Here is a 13,280-nt window from a genome sequence, read left to right on the forward strand (position 1 = left end):
TATTATAAAATAGTCGATTAGATATGCAACAGAAATTCAAAGTAAAAAAATAACTGTAAAATAAAAGAGATAAGGGAAGAGAAAGAACACTAGATAATTATACATGTTCAGCCAAAAAGATCTAATTGAGTCCCAAATGATTATTTTTTAGAGTATCCAGTAGTCTTGAGAGTTTTTAGAAGGTTATACCCAAGAACCCCTTATACAAGGAAATGAAGATTTTAGGATAACTTCTAACTAAACGACAAATAATACTTAGAGTGGTTAGTCTCCAAATCAAACAAATATTTTGCACAAGATGATCTCGAACCAAGAAGAAGTTTTGAGTTGGCTATCCTCCGAATCAAACTAGGGTTTTACATAGGCTGACCACAAACTGAATCAAAATTTTTATCAAGCTGATCTCAAACCTACTGAGTTTTTACACCAGGCTAAACTAAAAAACCAAGAGAGATTTTAATAAGGCTGGTCTCGAACCGATAGAACTTTTAACTAGATTGAGTTCAAGAACCGTTGTAGATGTTTTCACTAGCTAATCTTCATGAACCAAAAAGATATATTTCTTCAATGGAGAAACTCATCAACCGTACAGAGATTTCCTAAGACAATCCCCCAATACAAACAAGATCTATTTAACTGTTTTAGCTCATAACCAAAATATCTATTCCCTATGGAAGAATTATTTAGCCAAGAGAAAATTCACTCATGGTAAATTTACAATTTTTCCCTCACCCAGAACAATATTCTTCACTTATACTTAAGAACACTCTTGAAGCACTATGGCTAAAATATGTGAGAAAATTTGAGAGTTTTAAAGAGATGATGAGAGAAATCAAAAGTGAGGTTTTCAAATTTTTTTGATGGGAAAAGTGATGGAGAAGCTCTTATAGGACAAGGCGTGATATAAATTTGAAAATAATCCATGAGTCAAATAAATGCTCTAATCAATTAGGCACCTAAAATAATCGATTGTTGTGGCACAAAATGGAAGTTTTTGAGATAGAGTCGTTACCAATCATTAAGAGACAGTCTCAAGCAATTATAAAATCAATTAAGCATTATCTAATCGATCAGGCAAAAGATCTAATCGATTAGACAATTAGAAAAAATCTCCTAATCAATTAAACACTCTCCTAATCAACTGAATAGGCCTCAAAAATATTTTTTTATAGATTTAATTTAAAAAGTGAGTGGTTTCTCAAATCTTTTTAGTGTATTTATGATTTATCCATAATGTTTCCAGAAATTCCCTTCTGCCTTTACAAGACACTAGTTAATCAAACTAATACAACCAAACAAGTTTTCACAATTGCTCTCTTTCACACTCTAAAGCTTCAAGTCTTGGGCATCACTATCTTTTATTTTATTATCAAACAAAAACCTTGAGTTTTATTGATGAAGCTTGAGATATATTTATGTTGATCATGATCATTTGAAAGTTTCAAAGGTTAAACCACTGATGATCCTTGACCATGGTTTTGACTTTGAACAAATATCTTCAGCTTCATTTTGGAGGATAACTTGATCAACCATCTCATGCATCTTTTATTGCTTGAGCTATCTTCAGCAAGTTCTCGACTTCAAGTGTTGTCATCATCAAAATAAGAAGCTACCAATTGTCTTGCATATTTTTGGATCTATAAGCATCACCATCTTGGATCAATTATTGATTATACATGCAATCACATATATCCACACTACGGCGCACCCCGACTAAGGTGCTCCATTCAATTACCTCTTTATGGCCATTCCATGAGTGGAGAGCTGAGATTCTCATACTATTCCTATTGGCCCCCTAACAGAAAAATTCATGCTTGTAGGTGTGGATTACTTCAATTACTTCTATGAAGATGTGGGTTAGTTAATGATCCTAACTTTTTTCTACTCAAAAAACGTCTTTTTCCACGTTTTCCACAACTGGATGATTGTAAAACTTTGAGACGAAGCGATACTTCCTTGGGCGGCATGTCATCGTCGCCTCTCCTTGGGCGTACCCTAGGTATTTCCTTGAGGAGAGTCATCCTACGGATATAACACTACAAATATCAATTTTAAAAAAAAGAATAATTCATATATTTTTTTCCACAATTAATTTAAATCAACCAAACTAGTTTGAAGTTTGTGGTGTTCATGATGAAAGTAATGAATAAATAAAGTAAATCCAATTTAGCCGGTCTATAGTATAAGGGCGGCCTTGTAGGATAGATTGAAGAGGCATTGTCTAGAGTTGGGTGATACCATCAAATTTTGGTTTCCGATTGAATACCATCATTATTCTAGCAAAAAACGGTGGGCTTAATTATGAAATAATGTGTTTATGATTAACAACTTGTAATGTTCCATCCTTGCACACCTTGTTTTTATAGTATTAATTTAGAAACACCACCACCTTAGTTTCTCAACATTATTTCAACCACATGAAGTCTATAAATCTTCATTATTAAATGTAGGAAACAGATTCCTTGCCTCCATCATAAGTTAAATGTAATAACTCCTATTACTAGTTATTAGACCGTACTTATCCTATGTCCTAATTATCATTAAAAAACAATCTTAAATCCTAGATTCCCTCACTCACAAGCTCATGGCATGAATTAAGGAGAAAAACTCGGTTTCAAAAGTCAAAACCTTGATAAAACCAATTGCAAACCGTTTCTCTCTAACTGCACTATAAATGGGAACATAGCCTTGTCTATTTCTCTTGCACACAACACAATAGCCTTTTCTTCCTTTGCAACCCAAATTCATTTCTCTTTTAGTACTGTTCCACATTTGTTTCTTTTCATGGTGAAAATGGTAGGGACAATCATATGTACACTTTTCATGACTTTGCTATTTGCTGTTTCGGCATTTGCTAATTTTCATCATTCCAGGTCACCAGAAGGTAATGTTCAACTCTAATCCTGCTAAATCATAGTATTTGTTAAGGTAATATATAGTGCATGCATGTAACATGTTTGAATGTTTGAGTCTCGCTTAAAGCGACTTAATTCAGATTATTAGGCGGTCGATCTGTCGGTATCGTCTCTGGTGTCTATGTTAGTGCTAGATAGTGCTTGTTGAAGTGGTTATGTGTGTTCCTTTGCTCTATGTTTATTGTGCATAAATTTAACTGTATATTCTTAATTTCTGATATGTTGTTCTGTTTTTTGTTTTTGTTTGGGTTTTTTCACTTACAGTTTTCTTCCAAAATGGGAACTTTGAGGAGAAGCCAAACCCAAGAAACCTAAAGAAAACAAGACTGATAGGGACACATGCACTTCCCAAATGGGAAATCAATGGTCTAGTTGAGTACATCTCTGGAGGACCACAACCAGGAGGAATGTACTTCCCAGTGACACATGGAGTTCATGCAGTTAGGCTTGGAAATGAAGCCTCCATCTCCCAAACCATTAAAGTCAAACCTGGTCAATGGTATGCTCTGATATTAGGAGCCACGAGGACATGTGCTCAAGATGAAGTCTTGAGAATCTCAGTACCTTCACAATCTGGTGATGTTCCTTTGCAAACACTCTATAGCCTCAACGGTGATGTTATTGCTTGGGGATTCAAGGCTAGTTCTTCTACTGCAAAAGTTACTTTCCATAACCCTGGTGTTCAAGAAGATCCTACTTGTGGTCCACTTTTGGATGCTGTTGCTATTAGAGAGTTCTACCCTCCAATGCCTACACGCGGTAATGAATTATATACATGAATCTAGATTCTCTACTGTCTCTCGCAATAGATCTGCTAAAATCCCAACAAATTAAACTGTTTTTGCTGATGATTTGTCGTGATTTGATTGGACTAATGCACGGGACTACAGAGAATCTAAGTGACATTTCTACTTTAGACTAAGCATGTGTTTGGAACAGAATTTGCAAGCCATTTCTTGCGTCCTGACATTTTTGACTTGAAAATATAGAAGCTAAATTACTAAGCTTCCACGTCAACGTGGCTTTTTGACGTGGTTTTTGTGCCATTTTTTCAAACATACACTAATACTATTACTTGGTTTGTTGCAGCTAATTTGGTGAAAAACCCTGGCTTTGAGGAGGGTCCATTTCCGATTTTCAACTCAACCAATGGTGTTCTTCTCCCTCCAAAACAACAAGATCTTGTGTCACCACTCCCCGGTTGGATTATTGAATCCCTCAAAGCAATTAAGTTCATTGATTCAAACTATTTCCAAGTACCGTTTGGACACGGAGCAGTTGAGCTTGTTGCAGGAAAGGAAAGTGCCATTGCGCAAATTCTAAGAACAGTTCCAAACAAAGTCTACAACATGAAATTCACAATTGGTGATGGAAGAAATGGTTGTCATGGATCAATGATGGTTGAAGCTTTTGCTGCAAAAGATACTCTTAAAGTTCCTTTCAAATCTGTAGGAAAGGGAACATTCAAGACCGCAAGTTTCAACTTCAAAGCAGTTTCAGACAGAACCAGAATCACATTCTATAGCGCTTTCTATCATACAAGGATCGATGATTTTGGATCTCTTTGTGGCCCGGTTCTTGATCAAGTTATAGTATCCCCTGTTGCCTAAACTATCCTTCTGTCATGCGTTGCAATTTTATTTCATGCTTTGTATAATTTGTGTGAAGATGAGTTTTTTTCTTCATCTTTTTAGTCTTGTGACAAAAATTGTTTTCTTGTATACATGAGGCCAATTTTAATATGTTAATCTCAAACTTTGATATAATGATATTTTCTTATGATAATAATACTACATCGACACTGGTAATAATTTAAGATTTACATGTATGTGATGAGTCCTGCAGAAGTAGCATAGCGTTAACATTTAATGCAAGTGTTATTTATATTATAAGAAAGATTCGTACGGTTTAAGGATTAACCTGAGACACTGCCTGCATTGTAAAGCTAGTACCAAAGATAATGAATGCTCACATGATAACATGCACACAGAGGAAATATGGAAATGTTATATCTTCTGCTAGATCAACCCTGTTTTGTCAAATTGGTGTGCCTAGAAGGATTTACTAAAACAATTTAACAAAAACAATTTAACAAAAACAATTTAACAATTCATTATAATTATTGTTTAATAAAAATTGATCATAAGATAATTTATTAATGATTGATTATATGGTTGGGACCCACAACCTGAGTTTGAATTAGTAATACCTATTTGGTTGGTAAGTTTAAGGTTCCCTGCTGGTAGTATATGCTGACAAAAAATTTCTTTGTCAGGTAAGAGTACTGTTTGGTTAAGTATAGTTTGTGGTTATGAAGAGCTTATCAATCATCATGGTTTTAAATTGCGGTTGCATTGTAATTATCCCGCAGTTTGTAGTCTAATTATATCAAGAAGCATATAAGTGCCATTGAGATTAAATATTGATCTTTACAGCACTTACTAGATAGAACAGCAGATCAGAGCCTTATCAAGAAGCTAAACATGACAAAAATGTAAATCAAAGTGTAAACTCTAAATTAACCACATTCCGTTACATGATTTTAAATAAAAACCATAATCATCCAATGATTCTATGTCACAAAAGAAACAAAACAGGGCAAAACTAAGCCATATTATCAAATAAAAACATAATTCACATTAAGTATCCCGAATTTCTAAAACAAAACTACCCCCACTAACTATTAAAAACCCAAAAACCCAACAATAAAAAAGCTACTATTATATATCATAGAGCCCTTCAAAAAATTAGAGCCTATAAAGTTGAACAGCTAGAAGAATATCTCAAAGCCGCCGCCATAGCCATTGTCTTCTTCTTCTTCCATAACTCTTCAAATTAACCTCAAAAACCAAAAACCTAATCAGAAACAGTATGGTTGTGCCAACAGAGAAGCATAGCCACACATCTCCCAAAGACATAGAATCGCCCTCTATAATGCTTCGTCATAGAATAACACCGTTTCGTAAAGCTTGTTTTCTTGCGTGGTTGCGATTTGGAAGCTGCATGAGAAGAGAAAGACATGATTTGGAATTGTGAGGTGTAGAAATCGAAACACAATTGAACACGTTTGAGTTTGTTACTTATATATACTTTTTTTTACGCAACTTGTACGCGTTAAATCGTTATGCATTTATTCCATTTGATTTGTTTTGTTTTGTTTTTTACACGTATATATGCCAAAAAAAAGGAGTTTAGTTAGCTACAAATGTATTTATGTTTAATTATTTAATATATCTAACAGTAAAATTTGCTACTAGTTTTCTGAGTATTATTTGTCTATATTCAATTCATGCTAATCTAGAAGGAATAATTTTCCGGATAAGAACATATATTAATTTGGTCAAAAGAACGAAAAGTTGCATTGCATGGATGCTTCGTTCTATGGTATTTCCATAACCAGATAATTTAGGAAGCCTATATACCTAAAAAGGTGGAAAGTGGAATCTGCATGGCGTCGGTACACCCCACACCCCTTCTATGAACCTTCCATATGATTAATGTCCTTATCCAATCGCGTTTCTTTTGTTGCAAATAGAAAAAAGAACATAGGCAGTGAAACTGCATTATGTGACCTATGTCAATTAGACAATCGAGTAGGAGTTTCATAATAATTTATTATTAGTTAGATTAAAAAAAAAAAAGTAATTGGTTGGTGATGACAGCGATATTAGCTTTTGGTATAATTGGTGTATTGGCAGATGGATCTTTAAAAAAATTGGGAATGTGTTCCTTTTGTTCTTAGATAAATCAAATAAAAGAAGATTGATGACATTAGGAGAATATGTCACTAGAGACTAAGTGAGTCACAGAAACAAATATCTCATCACAAGGGTTCTTAAGCGCAACAAGACTCGCTTTATCTTTGGAAGCAATGTCTTGTTTACTTATGACGTACACACTATTAATCCAAGACTCATCAGTCACGACTTCACTCACATAATTTGAGATACAACTGGCACTTGAAGAGATTTCTCTTGATCTGGTGGCAGCTCCTTGTGTAGGATCTTTTATCATTTATTCTTGAGGTTGATTCTTTTGCATTCTAGGAACTGGTTCTTCGACAACTATCTGAGTTTCTTCAACTTCAACATTTGTACTTGAGTCTCCAGTGTCGGTATCAGATGTTGAGGCATCTTCAGCAGCATTCCCATCAGCTATGGTCGTAGTTGTCTCAACTTCTTTCAGAGTATTTTCTTTTCTGATAGAGACACTGACTGTCATATTTGTAAAGTCCATTATCACCCTGGACCGATTAATGTGACAATTCTTTTCTTTTTGGACCTTGTGGTATATGACTTTAGACTCCTCAGACTTCTTCCTGACAGAACTCACCAACTTGCCATTAGAGAGGTTATCACTCATGACGTCTGCATCTTTCTTTCCTCTAGACCCTTCAGCCTTCATAGACTTGGATCTTTTCCCATACATAGCATGGCTCATGTCACGAGACATAGTTTTCACACATGTCCCATGAAGGGGAGCTTTCTTTGCCTTCGAATTAGTATTAGTATGTTTCCCTTGATGAGACAACATATGTATGGGATATCCAATCAATTTATAGCAGGAAGACTTTGAATGACCAAAATTGCTACAGTGATAACATTTCAAGGATTTATGCAGAGGGCTATCGTACCTTTTATGAGATATCTTCAAATGGTGGGACACGCGTCTCGACATCTTTTGCTTCTGCCTTCGAGGAACTTCCTTAATTTCTGAATATTTATCCATCACAGCTGGGCTTCTAGAGTCAAGATTTATGGTTTTATTAGTGATTTTTTCACTCTGAAGAGTCTCATCTGTCACAGTGGAACTAGTGCTTGACCTCCTCATCAATTGAGTCATGTTGTGAAGGTCTGAGTTTAACAGAACAATTTCTTCTTTAAGATCGTCAATAATTGATAAGAGCTTATATTTCTCATCCTATAGTAGAGCAGCAACATATATGTGCTCTATTACTCTCTTACGTAGTTTTTCATTTTCTAAACACATCTTTAAGAGTCCAGCTGCGAGATCACATACAGTGAGTTCTTCAACATATGAATCTGTATCAGAATTATCAGTCTCCTCATCAGATTCACATGCTCCAGTCATGATATTTTCTTGTTTGACTGATTTCTCTTTGTTTTCTCTTTTGAACTTTTCTCCTGACCATGACACAGATGAGCCTCTCCCATGCTTCTTGAGGTATACGATCCGTTTAGTTTGTTCATACCTTTCATGTTTCAATCTGTGCTTGCTTGATATTTTGTTGAATTGCTTTCCCAACAGAGCCAGATCGTCGGATGAACTTTCAGAGCTCATATCTTCTCAGACCTTTGAATTTTTTGAGTTCGAGATAGAGGCCATGCTTTTATTCTGGCCAGCTCTTCCACCATACTCAACAGTTCTTAGTGCAGTCATAAGATTATCCACAATCATTGTACTCAACTGATATGAATTTGTAATGTAGGCTATTTTCTTGTCAAACCTTTTTGGAAGAGATTTGAGTATTTTCTTGATCAGCTTGTCTTCTGACATCTTCTCTCCTAAGTCTTCAAACTCACCCACCAAGTTTTGAACATTCATGTGAAAGTTTTTGAGACTTTCATCTTCCTTCATTCTTAAGCTTTCAAACTTGGCGTTGAGAAGTTGGCGGTTTATCATCCTTGCATGGGAATTTTTTCCATAGATCTCCCTTATAATTTCCCATGCAGATTTGGCCTGTTCACAACGACTGATCATCATGAAGGTGTCCTCATTAACCCTTCTGAATATAGCATATAATTCCTTGAAGTTTGCTTTTGCTAATGATATCTCCTTATCATCCCAATCTTCTTCAGCCTTAAGTACATCAGTAACAGTGCCATCTGTACTTACAACTCTAGGAGGATCCCATCTTTCGACAACATTCCTCCAAACCTCGTGACCCAAGGCTTTGAGGTAGGCCTCCATATGAACCATCCAACACTCGTAGTTGGTTCTATTTGTGAATACAAGATCACACTCACAAAGGTGTTTTTGATCCATGGCAAACTCCACAAGCAAACAAGCAACAAGGCACAAGCAGAAGAACTCAAAGAAAAGCAAGCATTGGTCACTCAAGACAGAGAAGGTCGACCCACTATACATATAGGTCGACTCAATACAAGTAAAACAAGAAGAACTTAGAAAAACAGCAGTCAGGTCGACCTACTCCCAACCCAGGTCGACCTAAAGTGGAGAAATTTACACATCCCTCTGATAGGTCGACCTACACAACAACTAGGTCGACCTAAACTGAAGAAAAGCTCCCAAAACGTATCTGAAGAGGATTCTGGTCGACCTACTTCCTTAACAGGTCGACCTAACTGGGAACAAATATTATTCAAAGCAAATGCAGCTCTGTTAGGTCGACCTAAGCACTACAAGAGGTCGACCTATCTGATCAAAAATGCCAAAATCTCTGGTTTTCTCAGCTCCAACTGATTAGCTCTCATATATATTGTCCAAGGTTCATTATTGCAGTTTCTCAACACCAACAACTGAAAGATACACAAAGGCTTCTCATCTTCAATCATCGATACAACTCCAACACAACTACACACAATCATTTTTGCGTTGAGGGTTTGCGTTCAAGATCGATAACGTCCTTGGAACGGAATTGAAGATTTCTAGTGGGTGAAGATTTGTGGGGTTTTTGGTGAATAAAATCTGAGGGTTTTGTCCTCCAAGATAGGTGAATTTTGGGGGGTTTTTATCAAGAGGCTTCATCAAGGATCCAGCTGAGTGTGAAGATTGAAGAACAAGTGTTCAAGCAATTCAAGACACTGCAGAAAGGGATCAAAGTGAAGCTCTTGGAAGACCTTAATCTGGTTCAAGATTAAGGGGGAAGAAGATTCAAAGGATCGACAAATTTGGTTTATTGTTTATCGCTTTGTTATCTTCTTTGTATAAACTGCTTTCAACATTAATGGAAGATTTCCCAATTTCAGTTTGGAATTGGGGGCAGGCGTAGTCGTAGCGAGGACGATCGACGAACTGCATAAACAAATATCGTGTTCTTGTCGCTTTTATCTTTTCATTTACGTTCTGTTCATATTTGGTTATAATTGCAAATTGATCAACGATTCGAGTGTTAAAATTGTGAATTAAGAACTTGCATAAACATCACAATTCATCACACATTGAATCACCATCAATTTGATCATTATCACCAAGTGTTTGTGTTTTTGCTTCTTTCACTATTACTGCATTGCAATTCAAAGTTTATCAAATAAGAAGTTAATCGATTTTCTATAGTAAAACATATTGATTCGATAACATATCATTTCATCGTTAATCTCAATTATCTTGTGGTTTTGTCACATATACGACCCTTGCAATAACGGTCCGGAATAGACGCAAGTCGATTCAAAACCGCTTTCGCCTTAGTTCGAAATAATTCCGAAAAACTCTGTGAGATCTATTCACCCCCCCTCTAGATCCTTAGGCCAGCGTCTAATAAGTGGCATCAAGAGCTCTGGTTTATTCCGTGCTACGTGAAACACTTATTGGAAAGATGGCTTCCGGACCTAAAGGGGCTCACAATAGAGCTCCAGTTTTCAACGGTGAAAACTATGGCTATTGGAAGGATTGTATGTGTGTTCACATCAACGCAATTGATAGGAACATCTGGACAGCTATTGTCAATGGTCCCTTTCAGATCACCATGACAAATGCAGCTGGTGCAGTTGTTCCAAAACCATAAAATACTTGGGATGCTGAAGATGAAAAGAGATATGGATACGATTGGAATGCGAGAAACATTCTAATCTCAGCTCTAGGAGTTGATGAATACTATCGCATTTCCCATTGTAGATCCGCTAAAGCTATGCGGGACACATTGCAAGTTGCCCACGAGGGAACGGATGATGTCAAACTAGCTAGAATCAATACGTTAACTCAAGAGTTTGAACTTTTCCACATGGAAGATGGTGAATCCATCGAAAACATGCAAAAGAGATTCGTTCACCTGAAAAATCGTTTAAATTCTCTTGATAGACCTGTTTCCAATGCAGTTGCTACTAACAAAATCTTAAGATGTTTGAACAGGGAATGGCAACCCAAGGTTACAGCAATAAAGGAAGCAAATGATCTAAACACCTTAGACATTGTGAATACAAGATTACACTCAAAGATGTTTTTGATTCATGGCAAACTCAATAAGCATTCAAACAACAAAGCGGGAGCAGAAAACTCAAAGAAAAGCAAGCATTGATCACTCATGACAGAACAGGTTGATCTATTATGCATATAGGTCGACTCAACACAAGCAAAACAAGAAGAATGCAGAAAAGCAGCAGTTAGGTCGACCTACTATCAACCCAGGTCGACCTAAAATGGAGAAAATCCATATACTTCTGCTAGGTCGACTCACACATCATCTAGGTCGACCTAAATTGATGAAGTTTACATATCAGTCTGCTAGGTCGACCTACACAACAACTAGGTCGACCTAATCTGAGAAAATGTCCCCAAAACGCATCTGAAGTGAATTCTGGTCGACCTACTCCTTCAACAGGTCGACCTAACTGGGAGAAAAATTCTGCAAGCTCTGCTAGGTCGACCCAAGCACTACAATAGGTCGACCTAACTGATCAAGAATGCAAAAAATTCTGTTTCTCTCATCTCCAACTGTTAAGCTATCATATATATTATCCAAGGTTCAATTATTACAATAAACACCAACGACTGAAAGATACACAAAGGCTTCTCATCTTCGTTCTTCGTCATCTCCAACACAATTACACATAATCATTCTTGCGTTGAGGGTTAGTGATCGAGTTCGATAACGTCCATGGAACGGAATTGAAGATTCCTAGTGGGTGAAGATTTGTGGGGTTTTTGGTGAATAAAATCTGCGGGTTTTGTCCATCCAAGATAGGTAATTCTTGGGGGTTTTTATCAAGAGTGTTCATAGAAGAATCATCTGAGTGTGAAGATTGAAGAACAAGGGTTCGAGGGAATTGAAGACACTGCAGAAAAGGGATCACGTGAAGCTCTTGGATAACCTTGATCTGACTCAAGATTAAGGGGGAAGAAGATTCAAAGGATCGACATAATTGGTTTATGGTTTATCACTTTGTTATCTTCTTTGTATATACTACTTTCAACATTAATGAAAGATTTCCCAATTTCAGTTTGGAATTGGGGGCAGACGTAGTCGTAGCGAGGACGATCGACGAACTGCCTAAACAAATATCGTGTTCTTGTCGCTTTTACTTTTTCATTTACGTTCTGTTCATATTTGGTTATAATAGCAAATTGATCAACGATTCGAGTGTTAAGATTGTGAATTAAGAACTTATATAAACATCACAATCCATCACATATTGAATCACCATCAATTTGATCATTATCACCAAGTGTTTGTGTTTTTGCTTCTTTCACCATTACTGCATTGCAAACGTCGTTCATCATATAAGAAGTTAATTGATTTTCAATAGAGCGACGTATTGATTCTATAGTGTATTCTCTTATCGTTTATCTCAAGCTGGTTAGTGGTTTTAACACATATACAATTGTTTCAATAGTGGGTCGGAATAGACGCGAGTCGATTCAGAATCACTTCCGCTTAAAGTTCAATTAATTCTGCAAAACTGTGTAAGATCTACTCACCCCCCCTCCAGATCCTAAGGTCAGCGTCTAACAAGTGGCATCAAGAGCTCTGGTTTATTCCGTGCTACGTGAAACACTTATTGGAAAGATGGCTTCCGGACCTAAAGGGGCTCACAATAGAGCTCCAGTTTTCAACGGTGAAAACTATGGCTATTGGAAGGATTGTATGTGTGTCCACATCAATGCAATTGATAGGAACATCTGGACAGCTATTGTCAATGGTCCCTTTCAGATCACCATGACAAATGCAGCTGGTGCAGTTGTTCCAAAACCAGAAAATACTTGGGATGCTGAAGATGAAAAGAGATATGCATACGATTGGAAAGCGAGAAACATTCTAATCTCAGCTCTAGGAGTTGATGAATACTATCGCGTTTCCCATTGTAGATCCGCTAAAGCTATGTGGGACACATTGCAAGTTGCCCACGAGGGAACGGATGATGTCAAACTAGCTAGAATCAATACGCTAACTCAAGAATTCGAACTCTTCCTCATGGAAGATGGTGAATCCATCAAAAACATGCAGAAGAGATTCGTTCACTTGAAAAATCGTTTAAATTCTCTTGATAGACCTGTTTCCAATGCAGTTGCTACTAACAAAATCTTAAGATGTTTGAACAGGGAATGGCAACCCAAGGTTACAGCAATAAAGGAAGCAAATGATCTAAACACCTTAGACATTACCACTCTCTTTGGTAAACTAGAGGAACATGAACAACACCTTAAATGCCTTGACATGCATGAGAAAAG

At 36.6% G+C, this 13,280-nt stretch overlaps 2 protein-coding genes across 2 annotated transcripts; one reads left to right on the forward strand and one right to left on the reverse strand.

Annotated features, from left to right (window-relative positions):
* The first annotated feature begins 2,607 nt into the window (after positions 1–2,607).
* On the forward strand, positions 2,608–4,714 carry LOC131606599 (protein DUF642 L-GALACTONO-1,4-LACTONE-RESPONSIVE GENE 2-like). The gene is made up of 3 exons (XM_058878799.1): positions 2,608–2,884; positions 3,180–3,674; positions 4,005–4,714. Exons 1-3 carry the CDS (start codon positions 2,785–2,787, stop codon positions 4,523–4,525), a joined length of 1,116 nt encoding a protein of 371 aa, XP_058734782.1. The 5' UTR covers positions 2,608–2,784; the 3' UTR covers positions 4,526–4,714.
* Positions 4,715–6,929: 2,215 nt separating this feature from the next.
* Positions 6,930–8,216, reverse strand: LOC131604620 (uncharacterized). Its single transcript, XM_058877050.1, has 2 exons — positions 7,935–8,216; positions 6,930–7,835 (listed from the first exon to the last, which is right to left on the reverse strand). Exons 1-2 carry the CDS (start codon positions 8,214–8,216, stop codon positions 6,930–6,932), a joined length of 1,188 nt encoding a protein of 395 aa, XP_058733033.1.
* Between the last annotated feature and the right edge of the window lie 5,064 nt (positions 8,217–13,280).

The sequence above is a fragment of the Vicia villosa genome, linkage group LG5, assembly GCF_029867415.1.
Source record: "Vicia villosa cultivar HV-30 ecotype Madison, WI linkage group LG5, Vvil1.0, whole genome shotgun sequence".
Taxonomy (NCBI): Eukaryota; Viridiplantae; Streptophyta; class Magnoliopsida; order Fabales; family Fabaceae; genus Vicia; species Vicia villosa.